General features: G+C 40.3%; 1 protein-coding gene across 1 annotated transcript; it reads left to right on the top strand.

The window, feature by feature from the left end:
• The first annotated feature begins 201 nt into the window (after positions 1-201).
• On the top strand, positions 202-20,530 carry LOC140793455 (NADPH--cytochrome P450 reductase 1-like). Its single transcript, XM_073144950.1, has 18 exons — positions 202-707; positions 801-860; positions 949-1,025; positions 1,109-1,166; positions 1,247-1,330; positions 1,428-1,464; positions 16,744-16,813; positions 17,019-17,213; positions 17,307-17,399; positions 17,979-18,207; positions 18,294-18,377; positions 18,456-18,607; positions 18,911-19,007; positions 19,158-19,307; positions 19,400-19,477; positions 19,599-19,721; positions 19,830-19,943; positions 20,117-20,530. Exons 1-18 carry the CDS (start codon positions 396-398, stop codon positions 20,195-20,197), a joined length of 2,094 nt encoding a protein of 697 aa, XP_073001051.1. The 5' UTR covers positions 202-395; the 3' UTR covers positions 20,198-20,530.
• Positions 20,531-25,036: the final 4,506 nt, after the last annotated feature.

Below are 25,036 nucleotides of genomic sequence, written 5' to 3'. Positions count from 1 at the left end.
TAAAATATATTAATTTATTTATCATTAATCTGCTTTAAATCAAAAGGCATTTCAGTAATTTTCTTCTTTATTTTTATTTATATCTCGATAAATAACTCTCGTAACAAAGAATTATACTTTGTTATTCCTATTTAACTCTATTCCCAATGCGTAAGACTCATAGAAGGACTTAGTCTGACGCCGCTAATCCCACTATTAGTCGAGGTAGTTGGTTTGACCCCTCAAGTTTGGTGGGGGGTGTAAAGGCGTTGCTCGTTCGTTGCTCGCCCCATTCGTCCCTCCCTCAATTAACTCTTCCATCTCCGTCTATCTCCCAACTCTCACCAACTCCACCATTCTTTCTCCCTCTCTCCGGCGATTCCAAGCACAGAGAGAAGGAAAGATAGGGCTGGGGCATGGCGTTGTTGGAGATGAAGGCGTGGGTGGCGGATCTGGTTGCCTCGATTCTGACGACGTCATCAGAGGAGCCGGAGGTCGCCGGAAAGAGGCAGGCGGCGGCAGCTCTGGCGACGTCTATGGCGGTCGTGGTGGGGTGCATGCTGCTCATCCTGTGGCGGAGATCGGGAGCGGAGAAGAAGTCGAGCAAGGAGCCGCCGGCGAGGCCTCCGCCGTTGAGGGTGGAGCCGGACCACGATGCCGATGAGGGGAAGCAGAGGGTGACCATCTTCTTCGGCACCCAGACAGGAACAGCAGAAGGGTTCGCCAAGGTATGAAAGGAGTTCGATCTCAGATCTCTGTAGTTCTTCTTCGATGGCGTAAAAGTCGCACCTTTTGTGCCCTAATTTTGTTTATTTGATCAGTCAATTGCTGAGGAGGCTAGAGCGCGGTATGATAAGGCCGCCTTCAAAGTCGTGGATCTGGTAAGCTTCCTTCATCTTTTTATTCTTCAATTCAATAGTATGGCATGGACATGATCGTTTGTTTTTCACTTATTTCTTTTGTTGTTAGGATGATTATGCTGCTGATGATGATGAGTATGAAGAGAAGATGAAGAAAGAGACTTTGGCGTTGTTCTTCTTGGCAACGTAAGTTGAAATATGTTGGTTGTCAATTTGCAGTGTTCTCTTTACGTCTTTTTTGTTCACTAGTTTTTGTTAGAATGCTACAGTTATGGCGATGGAGAGCCAACTGATAATGCTGCAAGGTTCTATAGATGGTTTACTGAGGTTAGTGTAGCTTTCGGTAAATGTAGGTTCTTCCTCTTGTATTGTCTCGATTGGAATATAACATGAGGCTACATAATTAGGGGAAAGAGAAGGGGCCTTGGCTCAAGAATCTCCAGTATGCTGTGTTTGGTCTTGGCAACAGGCAATATGAGCATTTTAATAAGGTTTGCTATTGATCCATCATTTTCATTTCTTTGATTTGGAGTAAGTTGGTTCTTCTGTTTATATTTGATGCATGGATGTGATTTTGGAAAAATATAGGTAGCGAAGGTAGTGGATGAGATCCTCGCTAAACAGGGTAATTTCTTGTAATACCATCCTTTGTTGTTTGATCATCTTTCTGGTTAAAGAGATAGCGATATTAAATTTTGATTTAAAATGGTATAGTTCGGTACAAGTTTGCTCATATTGCCCTTTTGAACAAGTTTAGTTACATGATTCTTATACATTTCCTTGCTTTAGAGGTAAGATGTTGCAGAACGGCCTTTTTTCTTTACAAAATGTTTGCAGCACCCAAGGGACTTCAACTTGTTAATCTGATCATCATTTCTATTAGGTTGTGATTACTTATATATTTATATATTTTTGTGGTGCTAAGACAATTATCATGTTAGCCTACTGTGCATGGGGATGTCCATGCTTTAGGTTAGCAGACAATTCATGTTAGGCTAAGTATTTGGTTTACCTAAGTCCTTTTGAACTTACTATGAGAATCCTTGGACATCTCAAAGAATCTTTAAACTTTCAAAAGAACTTTTAGCAAATAAACCCTTAACTTTCCTCAATACTTCGATTCCCTCCCCTCTTTTTAAGCTGCTGAGCAGCCCCTAGAGAGTAGGCAATGTGTGATGCTGCTAAATATTCTTCTACAGAAATCTCTCTCTCTTCTTTTTCCATATTTCTTCCTTTCTCTCTTCAACCTGTGCTACTTTCTCCCTCAAATTTGGTTGGTATCCTTCTTTATCTTCTTCCTTCAAAACCCCCCATGATCCTTGTGGTATCTTGTCCCTCTACGTAATATTCCTCACATTCCTAAGCATTTCCTGCTGTCTTGGGAGTTCCATGAAAAACCAATATCAATGCCCAGAGTTAAAGTTGAAGTTGAGGCTTAAGGATGAAAAATAATCCTTTCCAATGGGTGGGATCCAACATACTTTTCCCATTGTTTTGCATATTTTCTTAATTTTTTTGCTGTCAGTCTCATCAGAAATTTCTGCAGTCATCTACTTTTTCTTGAAGGTAAGAGCTATCTTTGGACTGCTCTTGATTGATCTTAATCTGGTAATCTATCTTCTGTTTTGGTTGGTCTCACCTTGCATTAATAAAGGTTTGATTTGCTAGTGTTAGTTATGTTCAAGCTGAATTGGGTTTTATCTTGCTTACGTTAGATTTTAATTGAAGACCTTATGGTTGTTTAATATTGCATTTCTTTGCATTGCTGAACTATTTAGGTGGGATTTGGCTCATGCATAACCCTTAAATGAGGTGAAGTGATTTATTTGTGGTACAAAGGGGCTAGAGACACCCTCTCACCTATGATAGAAAAATGTGCATAACTTAGATGTATGCGCTGTGACTGGAGTCATGCATATTTTTAGAGATAGAGAATGATGGTTGGTCATTATTCATAAATAAGGGAAGATTATTTCATGAATAACCCTCGATGCTGTATGAACTAATAAGATCCTTTGATGTAGAATGAGAATATTGAGCGAAGAATGAAATAACAAAGACTCATGGAATTCACCAATGAGGTGTTGGAACTTGGAATCCACCAACGAGAAAGAATAGAGAACCTCAAATTATTCATTAACCTCCAACAAAAATACCTGAACCCTTTATATAGGCAAAAAGAACAAAAGAGACAAACTAAAATATCCTAACATAAAAAAAACAAAATGCTCTCAACATTAAAGTTGACCAGCTAGAGTGTAATTTGGTAGCCTACCCTCCTCCGCATGTGCGAGTGTACATGTTTAAAGGTGGTGTTTGGCTGTTCCACACTAGCCCTTGAGTCTGGAGAAGCTAGATTTAGTAAAGTGGGACTAAGGATGGTTTTGGTAGAACTCTAAGATTACTAGATTGATCTATTATAGTTCCTCTCGAGTAATCCACGCGCTGTCAAACTTTGGGTGGTCTTTCCATTGGACTAGAAAATGGTGAACTCTTTCTTCAGTATTAGATGTTATCTATTCAATCAAAATAGTTTCCAATTTTTTTTTTTGTGTGTGTGTGAATGAAATGGGAAGTGGTAGGGTCCAAAGCAAGTATATTTGGAGCGGTAGAAGTAGGTATATCATAAGGGTTACTTGGGATAGTCAATGGAAGTTTATAAGCAACTAAGTCTTCAATACTAAAGATAGAACTAATGCCATAATCAAAGGGAATATCGATGACATAACATTAGGTCATACATATTTTAAATTGAAGAGGTCCAGCACTACGAGCTTGCAATTTCTTTGCAGTTTTGGATGGAAACTGTTTGAGTCTGACACAAACCATGACATAATCCTCAATATGAAACTCCTTAGTACATCTATTTGAATTGGCATGTAGTTTATAATGAAAATTACTAGTTTTAGTTCGCTTGTTGATTTTTTGATGTAATGATGAACATGATGTGCAAATTTTCTGTTGATTTAGAGAGTTGATACTAGTTGGGCTTGACCAAACCACATCACGCCGGATCATATCGAATTAGTCTCTAGTTATCTTCTATTTTGCATTTGATTTTGTATTTGCACTTTAGTCCATATGTTTCAGTTAACTGCTTATTTCTATTTGATTGAGTTGACTCAGGTTAGTCGGATGTGGCTAAGATCGGTAGCCACCTATAAAACATTATGGTGCACACTGGGTTCATTATCGTTTATTTGATTATCTTGACCTAGCTTTTTCTATCTCTCTCTCTCTCAACCTTAGCTCCCTCCACGGCAGCCCTAGTGCCGTCATCTCCTTCCTCATCCATCTGACCAAACCCCCTAGCCTCTTAGGAACAGTCTCCTTTTTCCTCTTCTCTTCTTTGGCCACTATATTATCTTCACCATTATACCGCCAATGCCATTACCACCTTTACCTCAGCTAACCACTACTACCACCCTCACCTTCCACGGGGAGACCTCACTGCTATTGATCTATCCAATTGAGTTCCAACCTAGTCGAGCTAGATACCTAGCATGAACGTATCAAGTTTGGTACAAAAGCCAAGTCGTCCTTGATGCGCTCCCACATCCATGGTGACGACTCAAGCCATGTCAGCGAGGCGAGTGGCAGAAGAGATCGACTCAACTACTACTGAAACCTCGAAGGCTGCAATGGCTAGGGCGAACCAAAGGAGAACCTTAATGCTGAGCCCCTTTTAATCTAAGCGCAACTTGGCAACCTTGTCGAGCAGATCGCCATGACCAACTAGATGATTATGGATATTCTGAGGGAGATGAGGGCCTCTAGAGAGGCCGAAGAATGCGCGATAGAAATCTCGACGCAAATCCTATGCGGAGGCTCGATGCCATCGACGATTGCACTGACCCCGGCATTCACATCGCCACCGACTCCACAACTCCATCACATGGAGCCTATTATCACGTCGCCACCAGTTCCCAGGCCAACAAGACCGGTCCTGCCTGGATTGGTCGATGTTGAACTGCTACGGAGAGGTCGCCCTAATGAGGAACCTCTAGTGTTGGGAGTAGACGATCATTGATAGATAAACTATTGACCAGTCTTGGTGCACCCTCCATTCCGGCATGACAGTGGACATGATCCAAATCGAGACAATAGGGTTCAGCAAGGACCCCACGCTTGCACTATCTACGGTTCAAGGGTGAGGTTCTGATTGATTGGGCCTGCCAAGTGGATCAACTTTACCTCTACCAAGGAATGCCAGAAGAGCAAAAGGTGCTTCGCGAGCTTCCACTTGGAGGGGCCAGCCTTGCATTGGTTTCAGTCAGCCAATGCTCAAGGTGAACTCAAAAGGTGGGAGGACTTCTACACTTAACTCATGAGGTGCGTCGCTATGTCGGCATACGAGGACTTCGATGCTCTTCTCTTGAAGATCGTCCAAAAGACAGACGACCGCAGGGCTTTTTGAGAGGAGTTTGAGAGAGAGTGAGTAGTCGGTGCCAACCTTGGTGGATTGATCAACAACTTCAGAGCACCTGCTTCTTTGGGTTGTGAGCGGAGATCCCCACTGGTGTGTGCGCCCTCTAGCCTCAATCGCAGAACGAGGCATTCGAAGATGCAATGTTGATGGAGGAGAAGCACCGAGCCATGAAGATTCAGTCCAAACCAAGTTGAACATATCGTGATGGGCGACTTCCACCGAGGTCGAGCCATGCCTTATGGAGGAAAGTAGGAGAAATGGCCGATACTACTGGAAGGATTCCTCTTTGGCTGATAGGTGGTCGGTCCGTGACCCCTGGATGCCGAAGGCGTCCTTGGGGTGATCTCGTAGTTCCTATGGGGTGGAGACCATGATCGCAAAACTAAAGGAGTCCTTTACCAAGTAAGCTAGGCAACCGTCTTTACCCGCCTCAACCGATCTTAGCTCAAACATGCCAACAGCCAATACTTACTCCTTTCCCTGGGACAGCTAATCAAAACAAATACGGCTTGAATCCCTTATCTTTGAGACTAATTGTTCTTGAATCAAAAGGTTTATCTTTGTCTCATAGGCTGGCTGAGGGCTGCAGCCGTAGCTGTTGCTTCTTGGGCGCCTTGAGGCCTTTCGTTGATGTGAAGCTACCCCCACGACTCCTTAGCCGAGCCTTGACCCCAGCACAAATAGAATAAGGAAGAGTGAAGAGATTATGTTTTCATTGCGACGAAAAATTTGTTGCAAACCATCATTGCATGAAACCGATCGGATCGGTGATGCTTATCGATGGTTTGGGTGAGGACACTAGTACGATTGAGGAGGTTGCAGAGGAGAACATGGAGGAGATGATGGCTGACATCTCGCTCCATGCATACTTTGGGACTGCAACGCCCAAGACGTTGCGTGTGAGCAGCATGGTGAAGCGAATGGTGGTTTAGTTCTTGATTTAACATTGGTTTGACTCATAATTTTATTGATGATAGGTTGCTGCAGGAGATTGGGCTCGAGGGGTTCGACATGACCATAGGGGACGGCAACACCCTACGAGCCAACACTGTATGCAGTTGCGTCGAGTTAACGATTCAATGATAGATTTTCACCATCGACTTGCACTCGCTTTCCTTGAGGGAGTTGACATCGTTTTAGGGATCCAATGGCTTAAGAGCTTGTGGCTTATCACCTTTGACTTCACGAGCCTCTTGCTGTCTTTTAGAAGAAACGACAAGCGAGTCCAATTAATGGGCGACCAGTTGCAACCGCAAGCCGATGCCATGTTGCAACCCATGATCGGCTTTCTATGCAGTGGAGACTGAGCTTTCTTGATGCAGATGACGCCTACAGATTCGGAGACACCACCACCTACAGGTATAAGCACTAACATGAAGAGTTTGTTGCAGGAGTACAATGACTTGTTCGAGGAACCGTGGAGGCTGTCGCTTACCCACGAGCATGATTGTCGAATCCGTATTGTTCTAGGGGCCGAACTAGCCAATGTCTGGCCCTACTACTATCCCTATGTCCAGAAGGAGGAGATCAACAAGATGGTGGCGGAGATGGTTGCCCAAGGCAACATCCAACTGAGTAGAAGTGCCTACTCGTCGCCGATTCTCTTAGCACATAAGAAGGACAGCAGTTGGCGCTTTTGCGACGACTACTAAGTATTGAACTCAATCACTATGAAAGATCGATACCCTATATTAGTGATCGAGGAGCTCTTGGATAAGCTTATGAGGTTGGCATACTTTAGTAATCTCGACTTAAGGGTGGGCTTTCATCAGATCCGCATAGACCCAGAAGATGTGCGCAAGACGGCATTTTGAATGCATGACGGGCACTATGAGTTTCAGGTGATGTCGTTCGACCTTACCAATGCCCTGACGACTTTCCAAGGTTGATGAACAATCTCTTTTGTCCACTCTTGTGTAGATATGTGCTTGTGTTCTTCGACGACATCTTGGTGTACAACAAAGGGTAGGAAGGGCACTTACGGCATGTACATGAGGTGCTCGACATCTTGCGTTGCTTGATTTCAGCAAGACCTTCGTCGTGGAGTCTAATGTGTCCGAGATCGGCGTTGGAGCTGTGCTAATGCAAGAAAGGAGGCTCGTGATGTAATTGAGCAAAGCTCTAACTATATGATACCAGCAACTGTCCACCTATGAATAGGAGATGCTCGCGATCTTGCATGCCTTCACCAAATGGCGGCCTTACTTGGTCGGCCAGCAATTCATCATTGGTACAGATCAGAGAAGCTTGCCTTCATGGAGCAGCAGGTGCGCACGTCTGTGCAACAAAAATGAGTCACTAAACTCCTCGAATATGACTACGAGTTGGTGTAAAATAGGGGATCGAGAACTGAGTCGCAGACGCATTGTCACGGCAACCGGACTCCGCAGAGGTGGTGGCATTTTCTTCACCAAGTTTTCCCTTCTTTTTAGATCTGAGGAATCCAAGGAAGATGACCAAGATCATGGAGAAAATAGGGAATGACCCGTTGAGCCATCTGAAGCATGAGGCGCGAGACGGTTTGATCCTTGCGTACGGGCGGACTTTGGTGTTGGGGGATGCCAATCTATGACAGACCTTGATCAAACACTTTTATGATGCCCCCACTACTGGCAATGGAGTGCTGCATACTTTCAAGCGGTCGTCCTAGAGCTGTACTTGCCCGTCCATGAGAACTGACGTGAAGAAATATGTCTAGGAGTGCCAAGTGTGCCAACAAGCCAAGGTGGAGATGCTCAAGCCGAGCGGATTGATGCTGTCGCTGCCTATACTGGAGCAAATATGGGAGGATGTGTCGATGGATTTCGTCAAAGGCTTACCGTAGGTTAAGGGCACGCGCACTTCACCGCATTAGGCCACTCGATTTCAGCCAAAAGGTGGCTGAAATTTTCGTGGAAGAGGAGGTGGCTCGGTTGCATGGGATGCCGTGGACTGTCATATCAGACTAGGACCGAATCTTTCTGAGTCCATTTTGGTCCGAGTTCTTCTGGCTACAGGGCACAAGGCTTGACTTGAGATCAGCTTATCACCCTCAAATTGACGGTTAGATTGAAGTGGTGAACTGCGAACTCGAGCAATATTTGTACTGCTTTGTTGCGGACCGACCCAATGATTGGGTCAAGTTTTTTCTGTGGATTGAGTGGTCTTATAACATGGCTCACCATTCTAGCATCAACATGAGTCCGTTCGAGGCAGTCTATGATTGCACCCTACCAGTATTGCAAGCCTATGACCCAGTTATGGCGGTGAACCGAACTGAGGTCGATAATTGTGCCAAGTTGAACAGAGCATTGTTTCTAAATGCTCAGTTCATGTCCTGATCTAAAGTTTCTTCTTGATAATTATGCCACAACTAAAACTGTTTTCTCGATAATTGTGTCGTTGTGGATAGCAGCATGGTCAATTTCTCCTAATGGCAGTAGTAGTGCTGCTATGAACTGTAATGGTTGGATCAGTGCTTGGGTTGGATCTAGTAAATCCTGCAGAAGGGAATGAGCTGCTTTTTCACTTGGGAAACAGACTTTGATTCCTGCACAAGAGAGAAGAGAGAGAGAGAGAGAGAGAGAGAGAGAGAGAGAGAGAGACGTAGGTAAAGCTGTACACACTGTGGGATCTATCTATGCACAACATGAATGGAGGAAATCTAGTAGATTTTTTATAGTTTTAGACTTAGGGTTATTGATGTAGGACAAAGTAGAGGTCCTACACGATCTGATAGCGGACCTTCAAATAGAGATGAATAAAGAGACGAGAAAATGTAGAAGATGAAGAGAACAAGAGAGTAATTTCAAAGAGGAAAATATAGATAGGAATGAAGAGGAGAGAGATAACATGACACACCCGATCAAAAGAATGACTTATTTTTTTTTTTCCTGAATTACTATAGCAAATCACTGTAGCATCATACTATTCATGTAATGTCGGTACTGTAGCAGTAATAGTGCTGATGATTATTTTATTATTGTTTTTGAAGGAGTCCTAAATTGTTTAGATTAGTATTCGCCATTTAGGTTACCTTAAGAGTAAATAATTTTAAAAAAGTTACCTAAACAGTCCTATTAGATTAAAAATTTGCCTTAGGGTAGAGTTTTTACTGTAAAAGGCCATCGAGGCTCAAACATATAATAAATAGATGATGGATTTATGAAAATAAGTTTCTTTTGGTCAATTTTGTTGTGTTTTCTCTCTTTTTCTTCGTATCTATTATCTTTCTCTGTAAAATATTAATCTCTTGTTCTCTTCATTTTCAATTTTTTCTCATCTCTTTATTCATCTCTATCAGAAGGTCAACTATTAGATCATAGGACCTCTACTTTGTCCTACATCATACACTATCTAGGGGTGGCAATTGGGTTGGGTTAAGCGGGTCCGAGTCGGGTTAACTTCACCTTAATATGAGCATGACCTAATTATTAAATAGGTTGAGTTTAGTAGACAAACATGATCTAATTATTAAACAGATAATATGATACTTGTGTAATTCATTTAGTAAATGGGCGGTAGTGGCAAGGAGCTCGTTAGGGAGGGCGACGATTATAGAGGGAGGTGGGAGCTACTAATGTGGAAGACGAGGGAGGGAAATGCTAGTAGAGGAAATAAGAAAGGATGGGGTTGAGGTGATGGTGTTGAGGTGATAGGAGTTATTGAGTGATAGAGAGTAGTGAGAGAGATACTAGCGTTGAGGTGATGAGTATTACGGTTCTTGATTTAGGTGCATGAACATGATTAAACCACTTTAATTTGTATCAATTTTCGTTTATGTTTAGGAAAATAAAATAGTTTCTGGCAGATGCGTTCGAACGCAAATGGATGGCATTTGAACGCTTGATTCACGTTCGCATATGCAGAGAACAGGTTTTGGTTGTTTGATTGCCTGATTTCTCGTTCATACATACAAAGAACGGGTTTTGACCATTCGAACATGATCGGGGTGTGTTCGAGCGCACGATCGGTAAGTTGAGTCATAATATGATTTGTTTGGGATTTTTGGATGATTAGCTAGTCTCCAAATATGTGGAAAAATAACTTTTTTGAATTATTGATTATTAGAACTTATTTTTCATCTAGGCTTGAGCTATCTTTTCCCTCTTCCTTTCTCCTACTTGGAACCTAATCCCGAGTTCTTGTCTTTGGTCAAGGATAATCCTCCATTGTTTCTCCCTCCCTCTAACGACCAGTGAAAGCTCCCTTTTTTCATCTCATCTTGTTCAAAGCACTAATCTATCCATCATACTATAATCATCTCCTATAACTCTAACCACATTATCCACGTCCATCCCGTTATCTTCTGGCCTTCGCTCATTGTTTCCTACATAACTTTCGATTGACGAGATTCCGGTTACGTTGGATTTCGGACTCACAGAGAAACAACATATTTGAATTTCAGATCGTTCCAACAGTTGGATCAATCCCAATTGTATTCGCAAGTTCTGTGTTGAGTTCTATCCAGATTATTAAATCGAACAGAAAATCATCTTCACCAAAAGCAACCGTAACAATAGGAGAAGTGGGGACCACGTCATGTACATAGAGTATTAATTACTCAAAAATCTGCCTAAGGTAGCGGGTTGACCTAACCCAACACGACCCATTTAATTTAACCAGTAGGCCAAGAGAGTCAAAAGTATATACTTAAACACGACTCGGTTATTAATCAGGGTTGGTGGGTTGACAGTTTTACAATTTGAACCCAGTTAAACTAAACACTAACCTATTTAATAGTCGGATTATCGAGTCAGATCAACTTTTGCCACCCCTAACACTGTCCATAGTTTCAGTTTCAATTTATATTGTGTTACGGACTGGACCAATATGGAGATGGGTTGGTTATTTGGATTGAAGGAAGATCTTGATGGTGATGGAAGGGGAGGAGAAGATGATATGTGGATGAGAATATTTGCGATGAGGGATAGGAATAGGATGAAGGGGAAGAAGAGGTCGCTCCTAGAAGTAGGGCCGCAACAGACGAGGAGGAAGATCTAACCAATGAAGGTTAGGGGACGATGAGAAGTTAGAGCAAGGAGAAGAAAGAGAGAAAGAGAGAGATAAAGAGAGATAGGAGAAGAAAATATGATTTCATAACATAACTCAACTAGGGTGCACTTCATAATACTTGCGCCCACGGTCCAAGAGCAATCCACCTCGGCTCACCATCCCTGGAAGATTCTCTGTGAGATTGTCTTGGGGTTGTCCTCCTCCTGCAAGATTCTCAAGATATCTGGATCAGTAGCTCCTGCTGCCCGTATGCCATCTAAGAAGGGAAGACAGGCACGGACAGGGCCGCTAGTTCGGCCGGTTTGGGTTGTCAAGATAGCGCATACGTCGCCTTGTTCTCCGCTCCTTTCTTGTATTGCAGCTCGTAGTCATACCCCAATACCTTGGTGACCCACCTCTGCTGTGCGGGCATATGAATCCACTGCCCTAGAAAATAAGGTAAGCTCCTCTGATATGTCCGGATCACAAATCGCCTCCCAATCAAATAGGGTCTCCACCTCGTCATAGCATGTAAGATAGCGAGCATCTCCCGCTCGTAAGTGGATAACTGTTGTGACCTCTCGGTCAAGGCCTTGCTAAGGTAAGCAATGGGCCTCCCTGTCTGCATCAATACAGCTCCAATTCTTGTGCCGACGCGTCGCATCCAATCACAAACTGCTTGGTGAAGTCAGGTAGTGCCAATATCGGTGCGGACGCCATTGCTTTCTTCAACTCCTTGAATGCCTTTGTCGCTGAATTAGTCCACTCAAAGGCATCCTTTTTCAACAAGGCTGTCATTGGTGCTGTAATCTTCCCATAGTTGGCCACAAACCTGCGATGGTAGCCGGTAGCCGGTTAAACCAAGGAAACTGCGTAGCTCCCGTATCGTCCTCGGTTATGTCTAGCTAAGCATGCACTCCACTTTGCTTGGGTCGGCTGCGACTCCCTCGGCTGAAATGATGTGCCCCAAGTACTCCACTCGCTGTTCGCCCCATATGCATTTACTTCGCTTCACCTTGATGGAATGGTCCCTCAAGAGCGCCAACACGAACCGTAGATGATCCAAGTGCTCCTTCGAAGTCTTGTTGTACAACAAAATGTTATCAAAGAATACTAATACATATCGTTGTAAGAGTGGACGGAATATGTTGTTCATCGGTGCTTGGAAGGTCGTCGGAGCATTCGTCAACCCAAACGGCATCACCTAAAACTCATAGTGTCCGTCATGAGTTCGAAATGTCATTTTGTGGACATCCTCTGCACGCACTCGGATCTGGTGGTACCCTGCACGAAGGTCTAGCTTGTCGAAGTATGATGCTCTAGTCAACTTGTCCAGCAACTCTTCGATGACTGGGATCGAGTACCTATCCTTGACGGTTATGGCGTTCGGCACACGATAATCCATGCAGAAACGCTAGTTGCCATCCTTCTGTCTCACCAATAGAACTGGTGATGAATAGGAACTTTGGCTTGGTTGAATGATGCCCTGCTCCAACATCTCCGCAACCAGCCTCTATATTTCTTCCTTCTAGATGTGTGGATAGTGGTAGGGCCGTACATTTGCAGGTTTAGCCGTCGGTACAATCTCGATCCTGTGATTAGCGTGCCTGGTAGGTGGCAGCCCTCGTGGAGCCTCAAAGAGCCCAGAAAAGTCAGCTAATAAGCAATCTAAATCAGGGCGAGTACCTAAGTCAGAGACGACTCGAAGTTCTGTGGGCGCTAGCTGTAAGAAGTAGGTAATCTCGCCTATCCGTGGAGCGCCAACCAACAGCCGCAAGGAGGGGCTCGTTTGCGTGCAAACTCCCTCGAGTCATACCATACGTCCATCTCTCTGAAATGTGAGCCTCATTTGTAAAAAATCTAATATGACGGGACCGAGACTTTGCAGTCATTGGGTGCCTAGCACAATGTCAGCTCCTCGAAGGGCTAGCAGGTACAAGTCCAAGGTGAAGCTATGCCCCTGCACTCGTACCATTACTCCTCGACAGACGCTGTCGGCTCTAAGGCGGGTACCATCACCAATGGTCATATCAATCCAATAGTAGACTCGGCCTCAAGTCCTATACTCCGTACCAATCTCTCGTCCAAAAAGTTATGTGTGCTCCTCGTGTCAATGAGGATATGTACACATTGCTTTTGGACAAGCCCATCCACTCGTAGGGTCTTTGGGGCGCTAGTACTAGAGTGCGCATGCATCGAGATCTCGACCTACATATCCTCCTCTACTATCTCCTCAAGCTCCTCTCCAACTATCTCCTCTGTGATGTCTCCCTCTGCCTCTTCGTCAAAGCCATCGATCAACATGACATTGCCCGTAGCCTTGGCACATTGATGTCCCGGAATGTAGTGCTCGTCACACCAAAAACATAAGCCCTTGGCTCGCTTTTCATCCACCTACGCTTGGGACAAGGACCGGCCTTTGGGTTGCATGCCTCCTCTGAATCCGGTCGTCTGTCTCGGGGTACCCTGCTGTCTAAAAGAGGGCACTGGTGGTTTCATCATGGAACTAGAACAGCCGGTTGTGGACGCCGCTCGTGGCATATATTGGCTATCCTTCGATATCCAATTCATCCTCATAACTCCTTTCAAGGCAGTGTACTTTTGTTCCATCCTTGTGGCAATCTCAAAAGCCTCCATCAAAGTTCGTGGTTGCATTGAATAGACGTCGACTTTTATCTCCTCACATAGCCCCGCCAAAAATGTGCTCTTCAATGCTTCTTGTGGCCACCTTGGAAAACAACAGCTGCTGAAACGCTTAAAGTCTTCTTGATATGTTGCCACAATAGTCTTTTGTGTCAATTTGGATAGTATAGCTCCATAATCTTCATATCCAACAGTCCCAAACCGTCGAGCTAATGCAAATGTGAATGCTGTCCAATTGTCGAACGGTTGGTGGGCATGCATGGATTGGTACCAATGTAAAGCCGTATATTCCAAATGAAAGCTTGCAATAGGTACCTTAGCCTCTTTTGGCGTGCCATGACATGAGAAGTACTATTCGGCATGAAAAATCCAATCAATAGGGTTACCTTCGTTAAACTATTGGAATTCCAGTCGAGCGGATTGTCCACGGAGGCCATAATCGCGCCCATTGTCCATTAGAGGGTCCATCCTCATTGTTGGCGGATGAAGGATCTGGATCTCCGGTCCACGACGTCTCTTTCCCTTTTGTTCACGAGCAATCACATGTTCATCATCATATGGCCACGCTGCTCTTGGTTCGCCCCTGCCTTGATGGGGTTCATTCCTTCCTCCATTTACGCCATGGTTCACTCCTAGTGGGGTCGGATAAGATATCCTTGGTCTAGGTGAGTTGGGCAATGCATCCATCTGCCCTAGAAAAACTCTCGTCATCGGTGGAGTTTGATTGGCCGTTGGTGTAGTTACGATGAGTTCTTTCGGTGTCAGCCCTCCACGAGTAGGGACTGCACAAGGGCTTCTTCCATTCGTTGTTAGTGGTCCATCATTCTTTGTTGTTGCTCTATCATTTGCTGAATGACTGCTGCCACATTTGGATCGAGCAGCGTGGAAAGAGGCGCACTCGACGTGGCACTGGTGCTAGCTTCGCTATTGCTGCCCATGGTGGTCAGAGTGTTTGGATCTAGTTTCGAGTTGGCATCCGTCGTCCCACGCTTCGCCATTAATCTTGTGTTAGTCATAGTCCGAGAACCGGTGGCTCTGATACCATTGTTACAGACCGGACCGCTATGGGAATCTTGATAGTGATGGAAGGGGAGGAGAAGATGATATGTGGATGGGGATATTTGCGATGAGGGATGGGAATAGAATGAAGGGGAAGAAGAGGTCGCTCCTAGAAGAAATATGGCCACGACAGACAAGGAGGAAGATCTAACCAATAAAGGTTAGGGGACGATGAGAAGTTAGGGCAAGGAGGAGAGAAAGAGAGAGATAGAGAGAGAGAGAGATAGGAGAAGAAAATATGATTTCATAACATAACTCAATTAGGGTCCACTCCACAATACATAGAGGCTACCCCTTGGACTCAAACAATAGACATTAAACCCTAAAAATAAAGTGTTCTCGCCGCGGTGAGTTCGAACGCGCCCGAGGCCGTTCGAACGCACAAATTTTATTCTCTGTATTTGTGATCGCCTGTAGGCGTTCGCATAGTGCGTTCGAACGCGGTCCCCTGCGTTCGAACGCCCCCTGACAGAAAGCTTTATTTTCTTCCAAAACAAATTTATTTCTTCCGATACAACTTGATCTAGCTCCAGTTGTATCATATTGAATTTAAATTAATTTTAGAGGAGACTGTTTGTGCTGTTGAGTTTTCCTTTGTTTTTGGTTAGCGTAGTTTTGGGTGCTTCCATTTGAAACTACTTAAATCAACTAAACATGTGATTTCAGGTTCAAGTTTAAGTAATTTAATTGGACTTTCGATCTTTCCCCCCTCCAATCCTATGCAAATCTAATACAGAAAAACTACTTGGTGGTTTCTCATCTTCTCTCTCTTTACACCTCTACTCCATCCTCTTTCTTGGAGACTACAACTGACACCACTTTGTCCTTGATCTACTCATTGCCAGAGTAAGTTGGATGAGAAGTAGTAAGTATCAAGAGTGAAAACTGCTTATGCAACCCATGGTGTAGAAAAGGAAATGACAATTAATACTACTCTCGTTTCAGTAAAGATTGTTTTCATAACTTAAGCCTACTAGTTCTTAGATGCAAATGTGAGCCTTACTGTCAAATCAAGTGACACCTTTTAGGCAACATATGCCGAGTATAATTTTAGTTTTCCGGTACTTTTTTTCTTCTTAAGTTTTAATTGTATATTTTGTCATATTGTTGGATTGGTGAACGGTTAAAACATGTCGCAGAAAGCTTATCAAGCCGTTAAATTTGATGGCAAGGTCTGTTAGAGTTAATCCACTCTGAGGCAAGATAAGTCCTCTGGTAGGTCATTCATTTTTAGCCTTTTACCTTTGAGGTGCCTATGCTGTTCATATGCAATAATGCATTGGACTCATTTATTTCATTCTGCTGGAATGACTTAACATTTATTCATAAAAGGAGCGTGTATATATATATATATCTATATCTATCTATTATATATATATATATACATGTGACTGTATATATGTTCATCTATAATGTAAAACATGAATTCTCTTGATTATGTGTGGTGCCAGCTTGACATCTATTCATATGTCAGTAATGAAACTCTCTTCGATCCTTAGCGGTTTACACATGTTTAGGACCTGTCAAACATGCATTTACATTTTTTTGTTCCCTTATGAAAGTTTTATTCTCTATTAGTTTTGGTGGGACATTACTGAGGAACTTCATTAACTAGATAACATGGATGAATGGACTGATTGAGAAAATTATGAATAATTCTGTCAAACTACTATACTTTGTAGTAAATGTTCTTAAGATGGAGATATTTAGCCTCTACTCTCCTGTTAGGATTGACACACCTATCATGTTATTTAGGTAATTTTCTATGTTTTAACTTTCCTTATTTTCTTGCTTCTTTAGGTGGAAAGCTCCTTGTTCCTGTAGGCCTTGGAGATGATGATCAGTGCATTGAGGATGACTTCACAGCTTGGTATGCAGAAGACAATCTAATTAGAAAAAAGAAATATTACTAGGTTTTGAGTTAGTTAAATAATAACAATCTATTGTCTCCCTTTTTTTCTTCTTTCACTCACACAGGTAAAATAGAGAAGACATGCATAGAAGGAAATAAAGTTGCCATAAATTATTTGACATTGCATCCCTCTTTTACATACTATATTATTATTTCCTGTCAGGAAAGAACTAGTGTGGCCAGAGTTGGATCGATTACTTCTCACTGAAGATGAGACTTCAGGTGGAGCTACTCCTTACACAGCCGCCATACCCGAATACCGTGTTGTGCTTATTGACAGTGCAGATTCTTCACACTTGGAGAAGTCTTGGAGTCTTGCTAATGGCCGTGCTGTTATTGACCTCCAACATCCTTGCAGGTACTCAATAAAGGTGAATTTGTATCACTGCATTGTATTAGAGATGGGAAATATTTTTTAAGGTTATAATGTACATTTTACTTTTTGTTTAAGGGCTAATGTGGCTCTGCGAAGGGAGCTTCATAAATCTGCTTCTGATCGTTCATGTATTCATCTGGAGTTTGACATTTCTGGCACTGGTCTAGTGTAAGTTCCCTCATGCTTTTTTCATGCAAATACAAACTACAGCTTTGTACTTCTTTTAGTTGGCATTTTATCATGCAATTTAGTTGACTGAAATCAAAAGTTTTCTGACTTAAATATTCAAGTTCCTACTTGCTTGCCCTTGGGCATTGTATGCAAAATTTTATTTACAGTTGTAGATCAGCTTTATGATCTCTAAACATAAGGTAAATCTATTGCATGGTTTCAGACCTACAGAATCAGTGATTTTTCTTTTAAATTAGCAATAGTTGCTTTATTTTTCATTCCTGATGTACAGGTGTTATGTCATTATTTTATTTTCTGGGTCAACTTTATGTTATAATTCCTACAATGTAAAGTTGCTTGTATCTTAATTGTATCAGCTTGTATTTTCAAGTTAGAACTTCGTTAGATAGCAAGACCTTGGCCTCTTTGGTTCCTTGGCTTTTGATCCCTATTGTATTGCTGAGGAATTGTGCCATGTTCTGTCGATTATGTCTTTTTAAGCAGTGTGATGATTTCTGAATATTTTAGAAGCATGTTTTCCATATTATCTTTTGTTGAGAATCTCTTCCTTGTTAGGTACGAAACTGGAGACCATGTTGGTGTATATTCAGAGAATTCTATTGAGACTGTGGAGGAGGCTGAAAGGTTACTCGGTCTTTCACCAGACACTGTCTTCTCCATACATGCAGACAACGAGGATGGAACACCCCTCAAGGGAAGCTCATTGGCACCTCCCTTCCCATCTCCTTGTACTTTGAGAACTGCTCTTTCACGATATGCTGACCTCCTAAGTTCACCAAAAAAGGTTCCTTTTTATGCATGCTTTCTACTTCAAAGCTGCTTTAAGAAAATATGTAATTGATATTTAAATTTTTGTGGTCTGGTCTTTAGGCTGCCTTAGTTGCTTTAGCTTCTCATGCTTCTGACCCAAGTGAAGCTGAACGATTGAGATTCTTGGCTTCTCCTGCTGGAAAGGTTGGGAGTTGGGACTTCTCATGTACTGTGTTACTATATTGCTGTCATTTTGACTCACATTTTACTTCGTGTCTGCAGGATGAATATTCTCAATGGGTAGTTGCAAGTCAGAGGAGTCTTCTTGAAGTTATGACTGCATTCCCATCAGCTAAGCCTCCTCTAGGTGTGTTCTTTGCAGCCATAGCTCCTCGCCTGCAGCCACGATATTATTCTATTTCATCTTCCCCAAGGTGATTGTCAAATAGTCATCTTTTATCTTATGGATCATTTGGATGATTGACTATAGTTTCATCGTGTGATATGATTTCCATGTGTAATAGGATGTGAAAAATGGCACTTACTAGCAAAATTAGTCGAACTCTTGAGTATCTGCATGTCCTCTAGTCCCAATATTATCAAGTTATTTTGACTAACTTCCAAAGAAATTCTTGAAACACTGGATTGGAGATGCGTCAAGCCATATTTCTATTTGTTGGTAGGAATAAGAGTTGAATCAGTCATTGGTTATTATTTAGCTTATTGTGTATTTGCAGGATAGCTCCTTCTAGAATTCATGTCACATGTGCATTAGTTCATGGGCCGACACCTACAGGAAGGATTCACAAAGGGGTTTGTTCAACATGGATGAAGGTATGCCTCTTTGATATAAGAATTCCTTCCGCAGGAGAGGACTAAACTGAATGGTGTTGGATATATGTCAGTTGACAGAATTGTATTTCAGTGGTAATAAATTTCTTTGGCTGTATTTATGGAATGATGAAAGCATAAGCACTTTTCCAGAACACAATCCCTTTGGAGTACAGCCAAGAGTGTAGCTGGGCACCTGTTTTTGTTAGACAATCAAATTTTAAATTGCCTGTGGATTCCTCAGTTCCAATTATCATGATTGGCCCTGGGACAGGGCTGGCACCCTTCAGGGGCTTCTTACAGGTTTGTTTGCACCAATTTTTTTTTTTTTGTCTAGAATTTCTTTCTTGTTTAGACAATGACCCTGGTATGTCTGCTATTCATACCCCCTCCAGGAAAGGCTGGCTCTAAAAGAGTCTGGAGTGAATCTGGGTCCTGCTATTCTCTTCTTTGGATGCAGGAACCGCAAGATGGTAATTCATTGTAAAATATTTCTACATTGAACTTAGATTTTGCTTATATTATTTAATTTTCCTTCTAGCATGTCCTATTTGCTTTCTTTAACTATATAAACTCTGGATGGTTATCTTTCAGGACTATATTTATGAAGAGGAGCTGAACGACTTTGTTAACATGGGGGCCATTTCTGAGCTGATAGTTGCCTTTTCTCGTGAAGGCCCAGAAAAAGAATACGTGCAGCATAAGATGCTGGAAAAGGTCAATATGCATGCTACTCTTGCCGAATATTTGGGAACTCTGCCCTCTTGAATTCCCAAATTTTACATATTCTTGTTCAGTTAATTTTGGTTTACTTAATATATCCAGGGTTTGGAGATTTGGAATATCATCTCACAAGGTGGTTATATTTATGTTTGTGGAGATGCTAAGGGCATGGCTAGGGATGTTCACCGACTTCTTCACTCGATAGTTCAAGAGCAGGTAGATTACATTTCATAAACAGGGTGTCCATACATACCACCACTCATAACATGTATCACTGAAATGTTATTAGTTCAGATAAAACTTTCTGGAAGGAAAAAGATCTCTTTTCTCCCTAAATGAATGTCTGATTTATACTTTTATCCTAAGAGTGCTTCGGATTTGAATTGCAGGGATCTCTGGACAGCTCCAAAACTGAGAGTTTTGTGAAGAACCTTCAAATGGAAGGGAGGTATCTCAGAGATGTTTGGTAAGAATTTCCAAAGGAAGTTTCTAAAGTGAGCTACATTATGTGGCATTTGGTCACCAGAATTTAGAACACAACCCTGGATTCTCAGAATGGTTTCCCAGTGCCGGGCATTTTAATCTCATGCCTTCCCATAGAGTACAGTCTTGGTTTATGTGATTCTTTCATCTCTAACAAGTTCTTGCACATGTAATATATAATATATGTACCTTTGTATCATTAGGATTGGTTGGGGAGAAATAAGTTAGTAGGGTAGTTTGTTTGATAAAAACTTTTTCAATGGGGGTTTATCCCTGATTTATTGGAAGATCGATAGGCCTATCAGTGGTAGCTGCTACAAGCTATTGTCTCTTGTACGTTCGATTTATCCCTACCGTACACAGGCAAGGCTGTTGGTGCTCCAGCCCTTCTAATTAATGTCTATCTAATTGCATTTTAGATGTTATTCTGATTAGACTGTATACTTTGACATATCCTTGAGTAATCACTGAGATCTATTAAGATGTAAGTGAAACAGACCAAGCTATATGATGGAAAGCTATGGGCGTTTCAACGCTCCCCCTTTCCCTGGAGTCCATCTCCAGTTTTCCCCTCCCCTTTCCCCTCCCCTTTCCCCTCCTTCCTCAACCTTGTCTTATCTCCTTCTACCTTGACCCTTATAGGACTCTCCTCTTCTTCCCTGTCTCCTACTTGCTTGTGTTCACTAGTCTGGTAGTTACAATGGCAGCCTCTGATGAGGAACTGTTTTGCATGTTCTTCGAGCTCCTCTTGTAGAAGATGGACGAAGTCATTTCCCTGGAAGATGATTGTGCTATATCCAAGCGGAGCCTCAACCTTTGTTTTGCGAGTAAGCTTATTTCTGATAGGAATTTACATGATGGGGCTCAAGACTGCACTCACTAGGGCCTGGGGATTGGAGGGATCCCTAGACTGCGTGGAAGTTGGTAAGGGTATCTTTACTCTCCTTTGAATTTAAGTTGCCAAGGGGAAGGTATGGTTTGGGGCTCCTTGGTGTTTCAGCATAGATCTTCTTGCCCTAGCTTCTTTCTAACCCAACTTACTAGCTAAACAATGGAACTTCATACACTTTATTTTGGGTCCATTTGTATGGCTTTCGAAAGAATTGCTTGTGCCCTAGCAGAGAGGGTTGGCAACACAGTCACCTTCGGATGCTGATCAAACTAAATTGTCAAAGTTTATAAGAATGAGGTTCTATATTGACATATCTAAGGCTCTCACGCCTTCAGTATTGGTGTTCCTTAATAGCACCGCCTAGGTGCATTATGAGCGCCTCCCTTGACACTATTTTTCTTTTTGGTGCATATGTCAAGGAAACAAACCCATTCTATGCGGGGTGGGCCTTAGTTAGGTCCTCTCAGAAGTGGGTCAATTGCGTAACATGTCGATTATTGAGGGGTCCAGTAAGGCCTTACAAGCGGAGGTGACATTTATTTTGTGTTTTGAGTCGCATTGATATATCTCCAAGCTTCACACCAGCCCAATTGTTAGAAAGGCTGTCGAAGCTTTGTTGCCATGTGACTAGGGGTGGCAATTGAGTCGTATTAAGTGGGTTTGAGTCGGGTCAAATTTGAGTCCGGTTAGATTCACTTTGACACGAATACGAGCCGATTATTAAATATATTGTATTAGATAGATATGAAGATAACTAGTTAACTTAACATGATAACCTATTTAATACAACATGATAGCACTACATGATAACCTATTTAACATGACATGATAACTCTTTGTCTTTGTGGGAAATGATATGGGTTTGTTATTGTCGATGGTTTTTCTAGATTCACTAGGGTTCTTTTTCTTGCTCATAAAGATGTATCTTTTGGTGGTTTTATAAAACTTTTTAGAAAAGTTCAAAATGAAAAATACTTTCTCATTTCTAATATTAGAAATAATCATGATAGAGAATTTAGAAATATGGATTTTGAATGTTTTTGTAATGCACATGAAACAAACCATGACTTCTCAGCTCCTAGAACTCCTCAACAAAATGGTGTTGTTAAGAGAAAAAAATAAGACTCGAAGAAATCTAGAACTATGCTTTGTAAAAATAATTTGCTAAAAGTTTTTTGGGCTGAAGCAGTTAACGACTTGTTATATGATAAATTGAGCTATGATAAAGTCTATTCTTAGGAAAATTCCTTACGAGCTTCGGAAAGAAAGAAAACCAAATATTACTTATTTTCATGAATTTAATTGTAAATGCTATGTTGTAAATAAAACTAGATATTTTGGGTAAATTTAATGCCAAATTGGATGAAGCTACTTTTCTTCGAAATTTCACATGTTGTAAGTCATATGGAGTTTTAAATAGAAAAACACTAATAATGGAAGAATTTATACATGTTGTATTTAGTGAATCTAACAATATTTCTTTCAAAATTGTTGCGATTGATGATGATGTTTTAGGTATTAAGCAAACCCTAGAGAAAGTAATTATTTAAGATAAAGAAAGAGGAGCTACAAGTGAAAATTCACAAAAAAGAAGCTCAAATATTAATCAAAGAGATGAAGACACTAAAGATAGTGCTCAAATCTTACAAAAGAAATGGAGGTATGCTCATAATCATCCAAAAGATTTAATTGTTCGTTACCAATCATTTCGGAAGGTATAAAATCTCACTGTTCACTTCATAGTATTTATAGTAATATTAATTTTCTCTCTCAAATTGAGCCTAAGTGCTTTCAATTGGTACTAAATAGATTTTTCGAAATAAAGTAGATGAATCCGATGTTATAATTAGAAATAAAACTAGATCAGTAGCCCAATGTTTCATTCAAGAAGAAGAGATTAATTTTGATGAATCTTTTGCACTGATCGCTAGACTTAAAGCAATTAGAATGTTACTTTCATTTGTATATTTTAGGGATTTTAAATTAGATGAAACAGATGTTAAAGTGTTTTGTTAATAGTTATATCTTGGAGGAAGTTTATATAGAACAACCTCTTATTTTCAACATCATGAATTTTCAAGTCATGTTTTTAGACTTACAAAAGATTTGTATACTTTAAAAGATAAATTTCTTATTGATAATGGTTCCATAAGAGGAAAATTAAATATTACTCTCTTTATTATTTTTAAAAGATCATGATATGTTTATTATTCAATTTATATTAATGAAATTATATATTTGGTGCTATTAATGAAAGTTTTTGCAAAGAATTTGTTAAGCCTATGCAAGGTGAATTTGAGATGAGCATGATAGTAGAGCTAAATTATTTTCTTTGACTCCAAATTAAACAATTAAAGGATGTTATTTTTATTAATTAATCCAAATATACAAAACATTTACTTAAAATGTTTGGGATGAAAAATGCAAAAACAATTGGAACTCCAATGAGTCCATCAATGAAGCTAAGAAAAAAAACGAAAATGGTAAGCATGCAAATAAAAATAAGTATTGATGTATGATTGATTCTTTACTATACTTAATGGCTAGTTGGTCGGGTATCGTGTTTCGTGTTTATATGTGTGCTAGATTTCAATTATGTCAAAACTAATATCATATAGCAGTCGTTAAACACATTTTTGATATTTATTAGGAACTCAAACTTTAGGATTATAGTATCCTAAGACTGCTCCTTTAAATCTTTTTGGTTTTTTTGATATGGATTTTGTCAATTATGAAATTGATTGAAAAAACATTAGTGGCTCTTATCAATGTTTTGAATATTCTCTTATATTTTGGTTTAGTAAAAATAAAAAATAAAATTTGGTAGCTTTATCTACGACCAAAGCCGACTATGTTGTGGCATGTAGTTGTTGTGCTCATATTTTATGAGTGAAACAATAATTAGAAGATCTAAGATTTCATTTTTCTCATATTCTTATTATCTGTGATAATACAAGTGCAATCAATTTGACTAAAATTAATATTTAACATTCTAGAATTAAGCATATTAAAATTAGACATCATTTTATAAGAAATCATGTTGAAAAACATGATATTGTATTTAAACTTGTTAGCATTGATTATCAATTAGCAAATATTTCACACAAACCTCTTTGTAAGAATAGATTTTGCTATGAGAATTTGGTATGTCTAATCCTCTTGATAAATAATTTTTAAAATATTTTATTTATGAATATATGTTATTTATTAATTTTTTTGTAAATAGATAGAAAGAAATATTGTGCATGAATTTGAATTTTATAAATATCTCAATATATCTTGATGAATTGGAATTTCATGGCTGATAATTTGATTTCTTTTGGTATCATATCAATATTTTTTAACTTGTTATTTCTTTTTATTGATTTCAAAAGTGAGAAATATTTGATTCGTACAAAAGAATGATATTTAAAAATAAAACATAATTTGCACTTTTAGTTTATCATCATAAAGAATTGGGAGATTGTTAGCTCTATAGTTTAAATGGTGTACCACCAAATTTTGACAATAATAAACAAATAAATTAGCTATATTATTTTAATGATACCAAACAAGTTAATTCAGCTTTCTTTTTAATGTAAAAGCTGAATTAATTTTGACCATGTGTTAGTATTTAGCGCATAACTTGTAATTGTTATATGATATCAATGTCATCTTTTTGATTTAAAACAAAGATAAAATATCTACATCTTTAATATAATATATAAATTTTAATTCTCGGGTTTTATTTTTCAAATTTATATGTCACAAGTTAGAGATTGCATAAGCTATACTTTTGGCAAATAGATTTTTGACCCTTGTCTAGTTTTTTATATATATTTTCTTTATAGTCATTTGATAAATATGAGATTTTATATGTGAAAAGTATATTTGATATTATATAATTTTTATATACAAATATATTTAAAATTCAGACATTACTTATGTGCAAGAA

The sequence above is a fragment of the Typha latifolia genome, chromosome 1, assembly GCF_019914945.1.
Source record: "Typha latifolia isolate L0001 chromosome 1, TyphaL0001v2, whole genome shotgun sequence".
NCBI lineage: Eukaryota > Viridiplantae > Streptophyta > Magnoliopsida > Poales > Typhaceae > Typha > Typha latifolia.
This window is presented reverse-complemented; position numbering and strand designations above follow the sequence as displayed.

Excerpts from the sequence above, each read along its gene's own strand:
- LOC140793455 (XM_073144950.1), top strand. The coding sequence starts at position 396 with ATGGCGTTGTTGGAGATGAAGGCGTGGGTGGCGGATCTGGTTGCCTCG. Across the intron at positions 16,814-17,018 it reads GAGGATGACTTCACAGCTTG|GAAAGAACTAGTGTGGCCAG; the intron begins GTATGCAGAAGA and ends ATTTCCTGTCAG. Across the intron at positions 19,478-19,598 it reads GATGCAGGAACCGCAAGATG|GACTATATTTATGAAGAGGA; the intron begins GTAATTCATTGT and ends GTTATCTTTCAG.